This window comes from Magnolia sinica, chromosome 9 (assembly GCF_029962835.1).
Source record: "Magnolia sinica isolate HGM2019 chromosome 9, MsV1, whole genome shotgun sequence".
Classification (NCBI taxonomy): domain Eukaryota; kingdom Viridiplantae; phylum Streptophyta; class Magnoliopsida; order Magnoliales; family Magnoliaceae; genus Magnolia; species Magnolia sinica.
This window is the reverse complement of record NC_080581.1, coordinates 1,232,573-1,251,379: the sequence shown is the minus strand read 5'-3', so window position 1 is coordinate 1,251,379 and position 18,807 is coordinate 1,232,573. Positions and strand designations below refer to the sequence as shown.

The following is an 18,807-nucleotide window of genomic DNA, read 5'->3' as shown; positions in this document are numbered from 1 at the left end:
ATGCATGAGTTTCGTCATCCAAACAGTCCCCCATTGGGTCCACTGTAAGATGGAGGAGGCCACAGAAATCTCCAAGATGGGAATATCCTAAGGGTCATTTGGCAGCGTTGATATGAGTATATTTGAGTGCATTTGGAATCCGAAAGTCATTTGGAGGTATCTGAAATATATAGCTTTCTTGTGTTTTGAAAATCTCACTTTCCTTGTGATTCCAATCAAAAGACTTTTTAGCTCATTTTAAAATTAGGAGAGTCATGGGCAGTCCAAACACTGGCTATGTAAATTAATAGTTATTTTTTACCGTTGATCCTATGCTTGTGGCCTATGTAAGGGTCAGAATTATAAGACCATCTTCTAAAGAAGAACCATCCATCTTATAGCACTTCCATAAGAGGGGACGTTGTTTTTTGGGTACGATTACTTCTTCGCGATCTTCATATTTATTTACCTTCTCCACTAACTATTTGATCTGAAAATATTAGTGCTATTTCTTTGATCTCCAACCTAATCTTCCATGCACGCACCACCAAACTTGTTGAAGTCAACTATCACGAAAAGATATTGATATTTCTTATGTATCATCTTAAGATCAAACTGCCGACATCTTCACTAAAGGTCTATCTTCATCACACTTCCAAACTAATGATCTATGATCGACTAATCAATTTAAGGGAGGGTATTAGACCATCTTCTAAAGAAGAACTATCCATCTCATAGCACCTCCATTTATGAAAATATGCAATTGTACAGCCCAGCTCATAAGATCTCCTCTTATAAAAAATATGCAATTGTACCGCCAATAGATTAGAAAAAATCTCTCCAGTAAATCTCTTTAAATTGTAATGCTATTGTCTTAATGGTATTGGTATACAATTCCAAATCATCTTCAACTTGTAACTTTCCAAAAAATTTGTGATTTTTTTGCTAAAGTATATATTTCAATAGCTTATTACAAATGTCACGCATTCACGTTAATTTAAAATATTAAAATAAATTTAATAATCAAATTTAAATTCTCATAAATATACTGCAGAATTTTAATGTGTTCCTATTTTTGTATTCCAGTACATTCCCAGTACAAGCTGCAAAACAAAACAACAAGGATTGCCAAACCCAACTAAGGATTCTCAATCACCTTCAGTTGTGATTGGAATTCCAACGCATTCCAAATAGAAGCTCCCAAGTGGACTGTAACCCTTGTATCAGTGAACTTAAAGTAGATGGCTGAGAAATAATAATATATCAGCAATTTAGAAAGAGGTTAATGACTGGATCAGCAGTATCTTCTACTCTAGGCAATTCATGGACTGTTTCCAATCCATTATGCAGCCCATCAGATAAACGGCCTGGATCACCGAGCCATTATCCACACTAGTATGGAATGGGTGCATCCGAACTGAATGCAGAGCTATCTGAGACCCTCAGTTTGTACCTGTAGGGCCCATTTGTTGGTGATTTGGACTATTGGTTTGAGGGGCCTCAAAATAGAGGACCCTACCCAAAAATCTTCCTGGTTGGAAGATCAGCACCATCCAAGATTGAACCATTTTCCATTGAGGGTGGACCAATGTGGCATTTCCACCAGCTGTAGGTGGCTCATTGGAAGTTTAGGATTGACTCATCAGGCCAGCAGTGTAGACCATCCAACCCATAATTCCAAAACTGGCTGACTCAACCGGGTCAACTCGATTTGGCGAGATTTTGAACCTGACTTATCAATCCCAACTTGGGAAATCTTGTCAAGTCGACTTGACTACTCAGTCGGCACAACTCTCACTCAGTGAGTCGTATCGTTATTAATAATAAAAAGTAAATGAAAGTGGCAGGAATCACACACATCACCCACATGAATAGATGCTCTTAACCAGAGCGCTGGCCAACATGATAATAATGCTATTTTATGTTAGTTTGAATTATTTTTTACATCTATTAGCATACCTTGTATTTTTTTAATTCTAATTATTAAATATCAAGTCGTATTGAGTCTTTGAGTCAGCCGGGTGCAGCTGAGCATCAAGTAAAATCAAGTTTTTGGGTTTTCAAACTATGATACAACCCATGCAAAATGCGCTTCGCATCGTAAAGATCGCTTGGGCAAAAATGGGACAAATCTGCTCACTAGATGGGCACACACTAATTTATTGAGTAAAACCATTGGATGTCCATAGATGTTGATGGTGCAGCCCGCCTAATGAGCAAACCACCTAGTTTCCACCCCAGGTAATCTTTACAGTGGGGTCCACCTTTTGCAAGGATTAGATATATGCCATGGTTTCAGGACACTACAAGTGACACTTCTGGGAAGGAAACCATTGTATGTGAAAGTTGCCAAACAAACATTTCTCTAGACAATCTAAAAAGAAAAACCTATCACAAGATTATCATCATCCCAAAGCAACAGAGAGCGAACGAAGGAGATTTAATAGAACTAAGCTATAGCTCCACTACCATCTTCTTGTTTTAAAGCTCTCAATGTATTTCTTTCGATTTCCATATAAGAGTCGATTCTAACATACCTTTTCAACCATATGTAGCTAAATCAAGGATTAAAGTATCATCCTAGACCGATTTGTATCGCCGGATACAAGCTAGTTTCGTCCATAAACAACAGTACGGCTGGGTCATCTCTGGGTCAGCCTATACACCTCAACTCTTGAGAATCTCCATATATTCCAGTTCCACTCTATCATATAGACCATATCCTCAGTTAAACCAGAGGTCCTTGAGTCTTTCCCTACTACCTCCACCCACATCCTCTTGGGCCTTGCCCTCGCCTTTTTAGAGCCGTCAATGGAATGGTAGACCAATTGTCATGAATTGGCTTAACCAGTCTTCAAGTAGCATCAATGCTTCCATCTTAGCAATGGCTGATTAAGCACTTGGATTGTCCGAGGCTTTCACCAATCTGTTAGTTCCATCTCAACTGTTGAACACTTTCACCTCATCCGTCCACTAAAATGTTCATAAATGAATTGAATAGACTATCACATCCGTGTAGTTTTTGGCTTATGATCCATCTAAAGTGGCCCTGACATTTTGGATACTCTAGTTTGAGTTTCTTATATTCCAAATGTATGATATCTCAACGTCTCTTCAACCATCATGCTATTAAAAGTGGCTTTCTAAAAATAAAGCACACAAATTCACCTCTTAATTACCCAAATGCCCTTAATTTTTACTTCAATACCCTTCTTATGTCTTTGAATGATACATAGTTTTAGCAATCTTAAAAATTGACGGCGTGAAGTTTTTATTTTTATTTTTAATTTTTTTATTTTTGCCTCTTGCTTCTCATGTTATATATAGTATAGATGTTTGTAGGAGCTTTGCCAGCCACATGCACGTAGAAATTCAGCTAATGTACATGCCACCACATATGGCAACGTGGCAAACAAGTGAAATATCCAAGCCATCCATCAGGCGGACCTCCCCATGTAGATGTTACTTCCCAAAGCTAAAGGTGGTCCATTCATTAGGTGTACCATGATATTAGAAATTAGTTGAGGGGTTAGAAATGTTTGGCTCATTTTTTCATAACCATCCATTGGTTGAGTTAATTGTGGCTCACATTACTAGAGGAACAATTTGACTCTTGGTGTAGGATATATATACAGTAATTCCATTCCAATGGATGGCTTAACTATTGCACCTTTCTGCCATGCTGGCATATGTGCATTAGCTGACCTGTATACATGTGGGCTTAGCAAAGCACTGTTTTTAGCTTTTGTAAATCAGAAAAGTGTATGGTTGGAGAAAGCGCAATAAAATGACAATTAACATAAGCTGCACTCCATCAAAAGGGAAATTTTAGAAGTTTCAATAAATTGTTGAATTCCTCGCCAATAATAATTACTTTGTGCCTATTTGGCTGGAGTTATTAGAAATGTCGATTGTTTTGGTTATTTTGAAACATTGGAGGTACTCAATTCTTGAAAGACCTGAAGTTATTTACAGCAGTTTGAGGGAAGTGAGTAATTTTTATTACAAGGATTTGCTATTTTCTTTTCTTCAAGATGCTAGACAAAAATGCAGGGAGTATGGCTATGCTTATGGAACTGTTTGTGGTTTATATGTGAAGAAACAAGACATGGCGTTGGCATTGCATCACCTGCTTCAATGAGTCCTGCTCGGGAGTGGTTGAATGGCTGCTAGAGGGTTAACTTGGACGGAAAATGCAAGCTTCCAGGTGTCGATGAGAGCTTTCTTCACAGATGCAGCTTGTTTGGAAGCAATCCTGAAAAGGAAGAACAGAAAAGTTCAGTCTAGTTCGGATATATCCATGCCGCAAATTGGAGAGAACTGTGGACAGACTAATTTCTAATTCTTATGTGGACAAAATTTGAAGGCTACTCGTGAGAGCACTCGCCAATGTAGCATGTGTTCGGCATAGCCATGAAGCACATTGGGAGCACCCTACCCACCATGTATGTGTTGTGGCCCAAAGATCAGGTTGATCTGCTCATCAGAAGGGGAACTTCCCATGAGGTCAAGCTCTGCAGGCCCCACCATGATCTGTGTTGGACATCCACACTCTGCATTTGGTGAGCCCTCTAGGTTATGGGATGTCCCAAAAATCAGCCATATCCAAAACTCAGGTGGGCCACACAATCTGAAACCACATAAAATCATGTCTAAAACATCAAAAAGCACTTGGCGGGGCCCACCTGAGTTTTGGAATGACCTGAAATTTGGTGTGACCCCTCACCCAAGTGAGACAAACAAAAGAGATGGGTTAGATGTCTGAACCACATCTCAGTGGGCCCTATAAACAATCATGAAAGTTTCAATGGGTAGGCATCCACTTTTGACTGTTGTCTATGGTGTGGCCCACATAAGTCATGGATTGGCCTGATTTTTAGGCCCATAGCCCACCATGGAAGGGTGCACCTAATTGATAACAGTGGGGCCCAAAAAGCTCGACCTCATGGGAGGCTCCCTCACACACACGTGCACGCACAGAAGTGCGCATGCCCCTTCTGATCAAATGTGTGTGTGTATACATATGTACCTCACGCATGCACGTGCGCACCAATCGAATGTATATATGTGTGGGTATACATACGTACCTCACACATGACTCCACACACCCACACACATCCCTCCTACTAATCAAATGTATACATGTGTATATACATATGTACCTCTTTTATAGAGTGCAAAGCAATTTTTTTATTAATAGAAACAAAATCGACAGAGCAGGCAGAGAGCAGTCTACGAAACCATGAACAGGCATGTCATACAACTAAAAATTCTCAGAATAAAATCACCTCACTGTCCACATACAAGGAAAAATCCATATAAAAAATGAGCCTTTATATATATATATATATATATATATATATATATATATATATATATATATATATTAGAAAAAACATATAATCTTTTTTGCTACCAAGTGTTGCAAAGATGAAGACATTTAGATGGCTGTCTGGCAAGACTAGGACGGGTAGAACTGCGAATCAGATCATCCAACATGATACGCAGCATAAATGTAGCCCCAATAGAAAACAAAATGATCAAGAGCCGATTGAGATGGTTTAACCATTGGCTAATGGATGACCTCTGTAAGGAGGGGAACTTTGATCAGGTTTGAAGGGCCAAAAAAGAGGATGAGGGAGAGACCTAAAAGGGCTTGGACCGAGGTAGAGAGGATGGATATAAAGGTTTGTTCACTTACCAAGGACATGGCCTTAACATAGGAATGATTGGTGAAATATGATTGCAAGGCTATGATGATGCTAGTGTGGTGATGGCTCTCAAATTCATGCGTGTTTTGGCAGCAAAGGCAAGTAGCCATCTCACATGCCAAAGGGTGTGAACAAGTGAGAGCTTGTAAGAAAATGTTAAAAATAGAATATCATGGACTTCAATCACAGATATGGTTCCTAGCTTTCCCTTTTAATCATATTCATGACATTGCAAATGAAACCAATAAAGAGCTATCATGAAGAGAATATCTCACTGCTTTAATGTAGCGCCTTTCCTCCGGAGAATGTAGTAAATGAAAAGAATCAAGGAGCCCCATAGCACGATCCTTCCATGAGAAAGTACCAGTCGAGCATTGCCAAACTTCAAAGTGACTGTACGGAACCACCATAAGCATGGCTGTATCTTCTCAGAAAAACGTTCAAGGGATGGATATTTTGATTTTAAAATGGCTGATTTTGTGTCGCGTCCATTAGGTTGGTGTTGAGTGTCAGCAGCTCTTGAAAATCCTTCATCTCTGGATGTAGTAAAATCTGTGCCAGAAACAGTATGGCTTCTGCTCCTCTCTGATGATTGAGGTGGCCCAGGACTAGGTGATGATTTTGAGTGCTTAAGAGAACAAAGTGAGCGCAATCTCCTCAATATTTCCTACAGAATCCAGGGAAAACAAAAACCAACCATGATATTGTGAATGATCTGAAGAAGTTAGAAGTTCATCAACAGCCAATACAAGGTTATATTAGCAAAGACCAAAAACATGAGCAGTGTATGCATGCAAATAGTATGTTACTATATGTATGCATGCATGTGTGCATGTAGGCAGGAGCTCATGCATAATGAGAAACATTGTTTTGTAATGATCAGTATCATACCCTTTACCCACTCCAAGAAAATGGGATAGTAAAAGGAAGGATTGCTGATAGAAGCATCAAATTTATAGCATAAGTAGATAACCCTATTTGATTCCAGATATTGTATGAAGTGTAAGGAACCAACGAACCATAAAGCGAGTTTAGTTACAAGGAAAAGACAATTCATCTTCAACGCGCCATCATAGGGGTATAGTCATGTGGTATTATAAAATGCTCAAGCCAAAAGTTTGTACAACGCGCTTGGGTTTTCAGTTTGTACAAGTGGTGCACATGGCTTCGTGATCCAAACCATCGAGGGCATTACCGTAGACCGCCCATAGGCCAAAACTTCCAAAGATTGGAAGATGGTGTTACTGTAGACAGCCCATAGGCCAAAACTTCCTGAGATTGTAAGATCCTAGCCATTGAAAATTTGGCCCTTTTTTGGTTGAATGTGGACCATTGCTATATTTTCTATTTGCTGGCCATTAATTGACAGTTAGGATTTTCTCATCTGGGAGATTTTTAGTGCATAAGCCATCAACAATGGGACCCACTATACCAACATTTGGGATCACTATATCAGCATTTCTGTCCACTTGTAGAGTGAGAGCATCGCGCATGGAGCTAGAAGGTGAAGGCGAAGGCGAAGGCGAAGGCTGATGATAGGGAGAAAGGCAATAGAATCACTGACGACGCAGCAGACAGAGCGATCGGCGAAGTTGATGGGGAATGGACTAAGGTCCATCGCAAAAGAGGAAAACGGTCGCAAATGGAGAATCCTGGAAGAAAATACGACTCATATCCTACTATTTTCGTAAAGGGATACCCTAAAGGATGGTTCCCACTCAACTTGGATAGAATCTTCGGCCGGGCAGGAGCAGTCATGGATGTAGTCATGCCCAAAAACAGAGACGACGGCCGATACAGAGGATTTGCGCTCGTTCGAATTAGTAGCGAGGAAGAGCTTGCAAGGGCAGTGGAGATGCTTCACGGCGTGAGCTTCGGCGGGAACAAGAAGTTGGTGCAACGTGCACGTTTTGGGCCCGATCGGGGCAAAAAAAAAGAGCTCCCCTTACGGCTGGGACAACTTCCTTGAACCGAATATCGCCCCCTACCTCTGATCGAGTCCTTCGTAATTCGGGGCCCTCCTCCAAGGAGGTTTTCACTGTAAAGCAGCGCAGTTGTCTCCACACAGCTATCGAAGTTTCATATAAGGAAGCCCTAATGGACCCTGAAGTTTCCTCTACGTCGAATCAAACCAATGATCAGTTGCATAAATCGGAAAAGGTAGAGGCCAGAAAGAAAGACTTAGATCCCAAGCAATTGAAGGAATCATACTTGCTGCGAATCAGTAAAGAGCGCATAGAGCAATCAAAACAAGATCTGCGGGACTCCGTGGTGATTATAACGAAAGAAGGAACAACAATCCCTCAAGTCAAGGAATGGATAGACGGCGTCAGCAGAATTTAAGTTGCTCACTATTCAATTAAACCGATAGGATATAACAAGCTGTGGGTCAAGCTCAGTCCTGGTTTGAATCCAGACATCCTCGTCATGGCAGGGGCCTTGCACAAAGATGGGCCAGTTCTAACAGTCCAAAGCTTGGAGGAATTCTCTATGTTCGGTTTCGAGGAGATCTGGATCCTCATTTGGGGAATCCCTCTCGAACTCTGGTATGATGATTTCTTCATCGCAGCGGCGAAACTTTTAGGTTCGTTGGTCGAACTGGATCCCAAAACCAAGCTCAGAGTAGAGATGGCGGTCGCCAAGTTGCGGGTGCGCAGGAAGAAGGGAGAGCATCTACCGACCCAGATCCAGGTCTTGATAGAGGACAGGGAGATATCTCTCCCAATATAGAAGGAGGAGAAGCACTCTCCAATTCCAAGATGGGGGGATCTATGGCGTTTCAAAGAGAAAACTGCTCCTTCGGTAGCGACTGAGGCGGTCGGAGTGGAGCGCGAGAGAGCACCGAATCGGTACTCGCGGAGAACACCGGATTCTGCAGCAGTTATTCCTCCCGTCAGAAATCGAGCCCTCCATCAGCCGCGTGGCGCATAAACGTCTGCTCGTGGCTTTCCCGAGGACAGCGCTGAGATCGCAGGATCCTGCGCATCACGCCAAATCACGGAGATAACGCCAAGTGGCAGTATCAAAGCGGCCTCTTTTCTTCTCGCAGACCGACTCGTCTGCGAAGGAGAGATGCGTGGTAAGCTAATGATGACAGATGGGAGACTCGATACCCGTAAAATTAAAACCGGACCCGACTTACGACTCGACAACGAGTATTCTTCGGATAGGTATTTATCGGGTCCCAGCACGACCTTGCCGGGTCTGAACGATTCCGAGTCCAACCAGCAATTAACGGACCCGGGTATTTTAAATCTTAATTTGATGCCTGAGTCATTGCAGAGAGCAGATAGAAGGCTAGTGTATCACCCTTCCGATCCATCTGAAGCATATGTTATTATTTCTGCACCCACAGCTAAGGCGGCTTCAGCAGTCGAATTTTCCTCGCTGAGACAAACCCACTCCCCGAGTCAATCTCGCCTGAGGAAGAAGTTTCAGGGCATCGAATCTGAGGAAATCGATCAAGGATCCATTCAATCAGATAATCCACCATCTATGACGACAATGCAATCCTCTCCCTCTTCATCCATAAGTGACTGGAAGGAACAAGGTCTTCTTGCACTATTCCAGGAACATCCAAACTTCGAAGTTTTAGATGCAGAACCGCTACAATCACTGATGGGAGTTGAACTAGTCCAAGTAGAAGGAGCTCCCCCTTTGATGGTGAACGTAGCGGAAAGATCAGACCTTCTAGATAAGATTCATAACAAGAAATGGATTAGGGATGCGATGGGACATGTGGGCAGGTCCCTTGGTCTATCTTTTGGAGACTGTCCAGAGGATTTTATAGCCCTCTTTCAATTTGTGGAGTCCAATGGAAGGCCACTCTCAGATTTGAAATCACCTAGAGCACGCCGATCAACTCCAAGAAGAGGCAGGGAGCTGTAGCGTATGGCGGCTGGAGGGAGGAATGCATAGGCATGTTCTAAAAGGGTTTCAGTGCAGGGTTCCCGGGGAAGTGTCGTTTCCAAATGAAGCTGATTTCATGGAATGTGAGGGGTGTGGGGTCCAAACAAAAAAGAAGACTCATCAAAGATACCTGTGATAGATATAATCCAGAAATTGTGTCTCCAGGAAACAAAGTGTAAAGTTTTGACGACAGGCTTTTGGGCACTCTTTGGAAAGCCGCAGATGCCAAATGGGTTGCGCTTGACTCCATCGGTAGTGCAGGTGGAATTCTGATAGCTTGGAAGTCTTCAAATTGGCTGCTTCTGAATAGTTGGTTAGGTCGCTTCTCGCTATCGGTTGTTCTTCAGCAGGTTTCTTCCGGCTTCACTTGTCTCTTTTCTTCATTTTATGGGCCTTCTCTTGACGCAGAAAAAAAGTTCTTCTGGGAGGAACTTTCGACCTCCAGACAGAAATTTTCAAGCACTTGTTGCATTGTTGGGGACTTCGACATCATCAGATTCGCCAATGAAAAGTCCCATGGCCATTCAGTTTCTCCAGCCATGGCGTCATTCTCGCGCTAGATTGACGATCAGGAGCTAGTGGATTTGCCACTTCTAGGGGCCAGATTTACGTGGTCTACTGGAAGAGAGAACCCCACAATGTGCAGGCTAAACAGGTTCTTACTCTCTCCTGAGTGGTTAGACCATTTCCCGCTGACCTCCCAATCCATCCTTGCTAGGACCACGTCCGATCATTGTCCGATATCCTTAGAGGTGGAGGAGCAGAATTGGGGTCCCAAGCCTTTTCGGTTTAATAGTTCTTCGCTTAAAGTTGAAGGTTTCTATCAGCGAGTGGCAAATTGGTGGGCAAGTTTCTGGGTCGAAGGTTTCGCGGGTTTCAGGCTTTTTTCGAAGTTGAAATTGTTGAAGGCAGCCCTCAAGGATTGGCACGGGAGTGTTATGCGCAAAAGGGATCAGGAAACAGACTCTTTGCTTTCTGAGCTGAAGAATTTAGATGCCCAAGCTGAAGTCCAACCTTTGCCCCCTGATTTGCAGGTTAAAAGAGTCCAGTCGGTTCAATCCATTGCCAACACGGCCCTAGAAAACAAAATTTCCTGGAAGCAGAAGTCTCGGTTCACCTGGATCAAAGAAGGTGATAGGAACACACATTTTTTCCATTCTGTTGCAAGTATGCACACCAGGAGTAACAAAACCAGCAGTCTCATGGTGAACGGGGTTCGTATAGACGATAAAGAAGAGATAGTGGAAGAGATGGTATCCTTTTTCAGCTCTCTGCTGAGGGGAGAAGAATGGCGAAGGCCTTCGTTGGAAGGTATTCAGTTCGATAAAATATCGGCTGAGGAAGCAGAAATGTTAGAAGCTCCCTTTTCCAGCGACGAAATCAAGCAGGCTGTTGATTCCCTTGGTGCAGATAAGGCCCCAGGCCCGGATGGCTTCCCGATTTTATTCTTCCAACATTTTTGGGAGGTGCTCCATATCGACGTTATCGATTTCTTTAACAAGTTTCACCAAAGGAGCAAGATTTCAAAGGGCTTAGGGGCTACTTTTATAGCCTTAATTCCGAAAATGCCTGGAGCTTCCTCCCTTAAAGACTACAGACCAATTAGCCTACTGGGAGGCCCCTACAAGACTTTGGCAAAAGTGTTGGCGAATCGGCTTAGGAAGGTTATAGGGAAGCTTATTTCAGAAAATCAGTGTGCTTTTATCCCTAGAAGATAGATAGTGGACACGGCTCTGAGCGCAAACGAGTGGCCTCGACTCTAGTTTCAGATCGGGATCTAAGTATATCATGTGCAAGTTGGACATTGAAAAGGCATATGACCATGTTGATTGGGCTTTTCTCCTGTATTTGCTTGATCGTATGGGATTTGGGGAAAGGTGGAGAGCTTGGATGGGAGAATGTATCGGATCGGCTAATTTTTCTATCCTTCTCAATGGCTCCCCTAAGGGATTTTTCAGCAGCTCAAGAGGTTTGAGGCAGGGTGATCCTCTATCCCCCTTCTTATTCCTTATAATTGGGGAGGCACTGTCTAGGATGCTTCTTAAGGGGCAAGTGGAAGGTTTATTGAGTGGAATCCAAATCAAAGGTATGTCAGCTCCGGTTACTCACATTCAATATGCGGATGATTCCTAAATATTTTCCGAAGCCTCTACAGATAAAGTGGAAAATCTTCGAACCACAATTCTATGTTTTCAGGCTATTTCTGGATTGAAGGTGAATTTGGTGAAATCGAAAATTATTGGGATTAATATGGAAAAGGGGGAGGTCGAATCCCTGGCTCAAGATTTCGGATGCGCGGCTGCCTCTCTGCCTTCCTCCTTCGTGGGTCTCCCTTTAAGTGTTGGAAGACCCTCGAAAAGTGTTTGGGAGAAAGTCATCCACAGATTTCAGGTTTTTCTGGCGCGATGGAAGTGCCGGTACCTTTCTTTAGGCGGTCGCCTCACCTTAATCAAAGCCACTCTCTCAAACCTCCCAATTTATTTTATGTCCCTCCTCAAGTGTCCGGCTTCAGTTTTAGCTACTATCGACAAATTGAGACGAGATTTCCTATGGCATGGTAAGGAGGAAAGGAAGAAATTTCATCTTCTTAAATGGACGGAGGTCTCATCTTCTTAAATGGACGGAGGTCTGTTTACACACGGATGATGGGGGAGCTGGGGTGAAATAGTTACAAACAATGAACAAAGCATTGCTCGGCAAGTGGATTTGGAGAATGGGGATGGAGGAAGGTAGGCTTTGGAACTCCATCATTAAGAGCAAATACGGGACATCTCCTGGTGGTTGGTGGTCTAAGGAGTTATTGCCTCACAGGGTGTCTCCCATTTGGAGAGATATTATAAAGATGAAAAAGGAGGTCCTCCCTGGAATCGGTTTCGTCCTTGGCAATGGAGAAAAAATTCGTTTTTGGGATGACATTTGGATCGGGGATCAGCCGCTTAGAAAAAGATTCTCGTCTATGTATCGTATCGCCTCTTCTACAGTATCCTTCGTGGCAGATCATTTCGTGATTGAAGATGGTAAAGTTATCTGGAACGTGACGCGCAGAAGGGATCTTCAGGACTGGGAGATATCCGATTATGCGGGATTACTGGAATGTATTTACGCGGCAATTCCTTCTCCATCTTCAAAAGATAGCTTGTTCTGGAAACTAGAAAAATCTTCGTCCTTCACAGTTCGCTCTCTTTACAACCGTCTGCACCGCCAGAATTCCAAGTTTCTCGATCATTGCTCTTTCATTTGGAAATACGCTACTCCCCCAAAAATTCTCGCTTTTGGCTGGTTGGTTGGAAAAAAGAGAATTTTGACAGTGGATAACTTAAGGAGGAAAGGGATGGTCATTCCTAATATATGCTTATGTTGTATGCGGGCCGAAGTTCGGTTCGACATGTGCTGGTGTGTCCCAAGCGACATTCAGTCATCCCTCCAGGCGTGGCATGGGATTCAACTAGGGAAGACGAAAACAGTGATTTGGAGTATGGTTATCCTCGCAGTTTGGTGGTCGGTCTGGGGAGAAAGAAACAATAGAGTGTTCAGAAATTCCTCTACTATTGCTGGGGAGGTTGCGTCTAAGGCAAAACGTTTGTTGATAGAGTGGGCTTCCAATGTCGAGGGCCTTAATGCTTGTGATTTTTTCTTCTTAGGCATGTAATTGTTGTCTGCCCTCTCAGCAGACCTTTTGCTTTTCTTTTCTTTTAATAAAATTCGTCATCTTTCAAAAAAACATTTGGGATCACTAAATCAGGGGCCCCAATTTTTTGGTATGAAAACTGAGGGTACCATACAAACTCTCAGCCCAAGCATTGTATAAGACCCCACGTGTGTGTGTGTGTGTGTGTGTGTGTGTGTGTGTGCATGCATATGTACGTATGTATGTATTACCTGCCGTTTTTCTTCTGGCAATTCAGCTCTCTCCACCCAAGAAATAGCAAGGTCAGCATCCCCCAAAACTGTCCCAAGAAGTGTAACAGCATAAACTTCCACAACCTCAAGGTACTTCTCTATTCCCAAGGCAGAACACCCAATGCATCCTTCGGAAGCAGAAGTATGCGGTCCTAGATTTTCAAGAACATAGGGCTGCCCATCCACATACTTCCACTTCCCAAGGAACTCCTCAAATATTTCCCGTAGACCGGACGAACATCCTTCCCATATCTTAAAGCAGGCCCTGCCAAAACATCCCATAGGATTAACACACCCTCCTTGAGGTGTTGCTGCCACAGGGAACTATAGTCTCCTCATGCATCAGGATGTGAATAGTATCACGATGCACTGTTCATACAAGCAGGGCCTATGGTTCGATGATCCAGAGCAAATATCTAAAGGATCGCAGTGGATAGGATACGTGACACAAATCTCCCAGATTGAAAGATCCTGGCCCTTCAATCTTTGAGCCACAAAAAGTGGTTAACGAAGATACAGCAGCAGCCTGGAATGGAAGAAAAACTCGGAAGGAGATACCAATCTGGAAGATTTTGATGCATCCACCATTACTGGGGATCTTCAATGGTTTAGATCAACGAACCATGGGACCCCTTTTTCTTGGCAATCTTAACACCATAAATTTCTTGAAATGGAAGTATTGTATGATCTACAGTAGAAGACTTAGATTACCCAGTAAGAAGAACTTGAACAGGTATAGATGTGACCAAACCAAATGAAGCTTTAAGCTCATCCATCATTTCTGATGTCCTGCTTATTCATGAAATTCAAAAAGCAAAAGACACTTATACCAACTCATAACACCCATAAGAAGATGCATATCCACAAAAATAAATAAATAAATAATCTAGCTCACTCTAAAGACCATACTTATAGCAACCAACCTAAGGGCATCCAAGTGGAGAAAACATAGGGAATTAGGGATGGATGTTTTACATGCTATTATAAGTGAGATGATACATGGTGCCATAAACAGACATGCTTCATACCAGTGCTCGAAAACCTGAACCAGACCCCAACCCATCTTTGTGCACAATTTGCTCCAATCACTCTGAATCATGGCACTGATAATAAACATTTGTGAGTTGACTACAAAGGTTGGACCAGGTTGGACGAAGCACCTGACCCAGACTGGTGGACCAGTTGACTTGGACAGTCAGAACAATTTCCTTGCCAAAGCCGACTGCTAGTTACTTGACCCATTGTGATGGGTGATTTGTCCAATCTGATCTGGTCCGGGCTTTATAACACTGATTTGTGCTACAGTTCTACGGAATCAAAGCTTGTTGCTGGAGTTGCAGTTTGTATCTGCAACGATGTTGTTTGGTAATTTAGCATTAACTTGTGCATTACCAACCAAATACATGTCAGCATTTGAATATTGGAAGATGTCGGATTTAATTAATGGGCATAGTGTAACAAGTCCATATCATGTGTTCAAATACCAATTTGGTCAATCAACGCATGAAAGTTGGGCATGCTTAACAACAAGTTCTAATGGGCTGCGTGTAGGTCTGTAATGGACCAGACCTGGACTGCTACGGAAAGTATAAGTTTTGATCAACAAAAGTAGAAAGGGTGGATGCAAATAGCAGCTCTTAAGAAACAATGTACCTTCCTAATTCTTTCAAGGACTGGACTAATACCATACCAGCTGATTCCATCATGTCCTCCAACTGAGCATCGTCTATTGATTTGGATGAACCAGTTTTATGAAGGCACTTCAGAATAGAAGAGGCCAAGGATGAGGCCTCCTCAAACATGGACGAGACAAGATAGCTGAGATCAAAACAGTAGCGTATGTTAACATCGAATGAAGCATGGTGTCCTTCTTCTTCTTCTTTTTTTTTTACATTTCAGACATTCAAATGAAGCAAAAGACGGCTGTTTGACAAAATCAGCATTGTTTCGGTGAAAAAAGAAAATAAATGTTAGTTCTCCAATTAAAATGATTTTGAAATTAAATAAATGAGAAGCTATTAATTCTACAGAGCCCTGCTGAGCTTACATGCACATCTCTGCTCGCACAGCTACACCCAAGCATATCTCCCAACATGGCACACGTGCAAGATCCAAACCGTTTGATCAGATGGGCCTCACCGTGCGTGTGGCCCGGCCCAAAAATCAGACCAACCCACTTATCAGGCAGGACAGACATTCATGAAAAAATGGATGGCTAAAGCAATGCCTGACAGTCAAAATTCAATGTACACATGTGGTCAACCTGATGACAGTGCCAGCTGATTTTGGACCAGACAAATACAGTGGGCCGGTTTGATGGACAACTAGTATTCGCACAAGTGTGCCCTGTTGCCACATCTGTGCATGTGTAGGTGCTTGAGTAGAGACAAGTGCATAGGTTTAGGGGGTTACTAATCTTCTTCCCTAAAAGAAATAATTCAGATATGAAAGTATAAGTAGGAACCCCTTTCCATACAAGCTTAGGGCATTAAAGAAATGGGGAAAAAATCAGATTATAAGGGATGTAATCCCCAACAATAGAACACGAACGGGGAAACAAATTAAACTTCTACTAAGGCTGCGTTTGGACACACTATTGAATAGAATTGCAATAATTAGTTCAATAGAAAGGAAATGAATAAATTGTAATTACACTGAAATATTCATAATGAGGAAGAAATACCTCAAGCTGCACTTACATTCCTTTCATGTCCAAGACTCAGATGAGAAATGATCTGATACAGCAACTCTATCAGAAGTTATGATACAGCCATTTTCCTGCCAACCTGTTGCATGTGTAGAATATCCAACAAGTGCAAATCATGGGCCGCACCATGATGATCATCATATATCAAAATCATGCAAATCCATTCACCGGGTGGGCTGCACGGCCGCACCGAGTCATACCATTGGTGGTCCACTGATCTTGAAGCCGTGCCCCGATCGACGAGTGGACTGGCCTGACTTTCAAATCAGGTGATCATCATACCATGGCCCACCTTTTGAACGGATTGGATGTTTTGTTCATGAGACCTGCCAGCAGGAGAAAATGGCAGCATTGTAACTTCTATTGCGGCCGCTGCATCCAATAATTTCACATTTGAAAAGGACCACAGCTGTGATTGGGAGCTGAGGAAGGAAATCGCAATTCCGTAACTCTCAATCTATCGAACTCATTATTACAATTCAATTCAATGGTGCATCCAAACGCAGGATAGAATGATTTCAGAAACAGGAAAGTAGCATCTAGAACTGAATTTCAACTGATTATTGAGGAAAAAAGGAAATTACAAGAATAGAATCTCAGATAACATAAAACAGTAATATCTGGAAAAAAAAAAATTTGAGGAAAAAAGAAAGATAGAGGGAGAGAGAAATCATATATGAAAAAAAGGGAAAGATTACCTTTCTGAGAGCTCTATTTCTTCCCATGTTGCGGCGTCGGAGAGAGAGACGGCCATACCAGGGAGAGAGGGAGAGGGAGAGGGAGAGAGGGAGATATTGAGATGGAAGAAGGGAATTGCTACACACGTGACAGAGGAGCAGACTCGTGCGAGTTCCGCAACGTGTACCAGGTGGAAACAGATACCTGCATCATGCACGCATGTGATCCCTCCAGGCCATTGATTAGGTAGAGGAGGTTTGCTAGATACATCCTTATCTTTTGCTATAGTATACGTCGGATCTTTAATACATTAGATACCGGGTTATCGTTTAATGATCCAAACCGTTTATGTGATGGGCTATACCTTGGATGGTGTATATGCAAAAATTAAAGAACTCAAATAAAAAACTAATGTTGGATTTTTATTTTTTTTTCATTTGAACATTCTGGGGTCATCTTTTCCTTTCAACATCCTGGGATATTTTTGGGCACCGCCCATCCAAGGTGAGGCCCATCGTAAAAAAAAACGGCTTGGATGATTTAGAAAGGCTTTCATCAAACGGTTGAATTCTCGAAGAATTCTGCAAGCATACGTCGGGATGCATTCCGGCTAGAAAAATGCTTTGATGCTGTGGTGGAGTGCGGTGGATGATGCGCAGGCCGTTAAAGTTCACTGACAAAATGCAAATGTTGGAAAATGAGTAATTCAATCTAAACCGTTAAATTTATGAAAATGGATTTAGATGTATCATAATAGAATATTACCGTTATCTGGTCATCTACATATTAGATTACTGGACGGATGTTTGGACGGTTAAAATGAAAAATATCCAATGGTCTTTTTTTAAAAAACAAGTGTTCATAGATCAGAGACCAGGATTGTTCAAATAATCCGATTTTCAGACTGTCACTTACACAGTTTACGTTCCACAATTTAGTCGGTTTTATTTGTCTTGATGTATGACAAGTGTATCGTTTGTACGTGCCTGTGTATCTAGCGTCATACGCGGGCAGGTGACAGCCGTCAAATAACTCACCTCCTGGCTTGCACTGTTAGTTCACCGTCGTATTAAAAATGGCAGTGGCACTTTGATGTGGGGCAGGCTACGAAGAGATTCCTGGCCAGGATAGATAAAAAAGGCTGGATCAGAAGCCGAAGGCGATCTAGATCGTGATGACTTAAATTAGGCATAACTATGATAACTTAAATTAGCCATATTTTGCAAACCAAAATGAGCTATCAAACATACCATATGTAATTTTGGGTAGGACTAGCTACTTTTGCCAAACCCTATATGTAATTTTGGGCACCAAACCCACTGCATCGGGTTGTCCTCGCCGAATTTGTGAAATGACAATAGATCGGCAGTTGAAATCGCATTTTATTTTCATTTTAACTACTTTTAATAAGTTTTTATTTGAATATAACTCTTCGTCCGTTGGACATTAGGAGTTACGCTAAACATAAAAAGTGCTTAAAATAATTATGAGAACATTATGGTTTGGCCAAGTAGGACATTCATTAATTTTTGCCTAAAACCATGCTCATTGGTAAATATCGCGACCATTTATAAATAGTGAGTTGTGATTTCTAAGAGTTTTTGTTGTGTTTTGATTCTAAAACTTCTCTCACTGCTTAATATCTCAAAATAAAGGGTTGTGAACTTGTTTATTTCATTTATTAATTAATTTTATGAATTTTATATATTTTAATTTATATATTTTCTTGTTTTTTTTCTCGTGGATTTGATAAGTCTCTTCGAGGAATCTAGAAAAACTCAATAGATTCGGAGTAATTATTTTTGAGAAAGACGGTAATCAATCTTATTACATTTATTCTTGTGTCAATTGGTATCAGGGTGAGGACTCTCCTCGAGTAAATGACAAACAACGAAAATATGAACCAAAATCTCGTGGACAATG

The 18,807-nt window shown here is 42.0% G+C and overlaps 1 protein-coding gene across 2 annotated transcripts; it reads right to left on the bottom strand.

Moving 5' to 3' along the window:
* Positions 1 to 971: 971 nt before the first annotated feature.
* LOC131256590 (protein APEM9) lies at positions 972 to 17,051 on the bottom strand. Of its 2 annotated transcripts, XM_058257501.1 has the most exons (6): positions 16,905 to 17,051; positions 15,153 to 15,317; positions 14,211 to 14,288; positions 13,479 to 13,764; positions 5,966 to 6,357; positions 972 to 4,234 (listed from the first exon to the last, which is right to left on the bottom strand). In XM_058257501.1, the coding sequence occupies exons 1-6, from the start codon at positions 16,958 to 16,960 to the stop codon at positions 4,114 to 4,116; spliced, it is 1,098 nt and encodes a 365-aa protein (XP_058113484.1). In that variant the 5' UTR covers positions 16,961 to 17,051; the 3' UTR covers positions 972 to 4,113. The 2 variants fall into 2 exon arrangements, with proteins under 2 accessions (XP_058113484.1, XP_058113485.1); XM_058257502.1 differs by lacking the exon at positions 15,153 to 15,317 and having other exon boundaries at positions 16,905 to 16,977.
* Between the last annotated feature and the right edge of the window lie 1,756 nt (positions 17,052 to 18,807).

What these genes read in the sequence shown, in the direction of transcription:
- LOC131256590 (XM_058257501.1), bottom strand. Translation starts at nt 16,960, where the DNA reads ATGGCCGTCTCTCTCTCCGACGCCGCAACATGGGAAGAAATAGAGCTC. An exon ending in GTTCAAGTTCTTCTTACTGG is followed by an intron (nt 13,765 to 14,210) that starts GTAATCTAAGTC and finishes ATGTTTTGGCAG; the next exon opens with GGCCTGCTTTAAGATATGGG. An exon ending in TGCCAGAAGAAAAACGGCAG is followed by an intron (nt 6,358 to 13,478) that starts GTAATACATACA and finishes TGGATTCTGTAG; the next exon opens with GAAATATTGAGGAGATTGCG.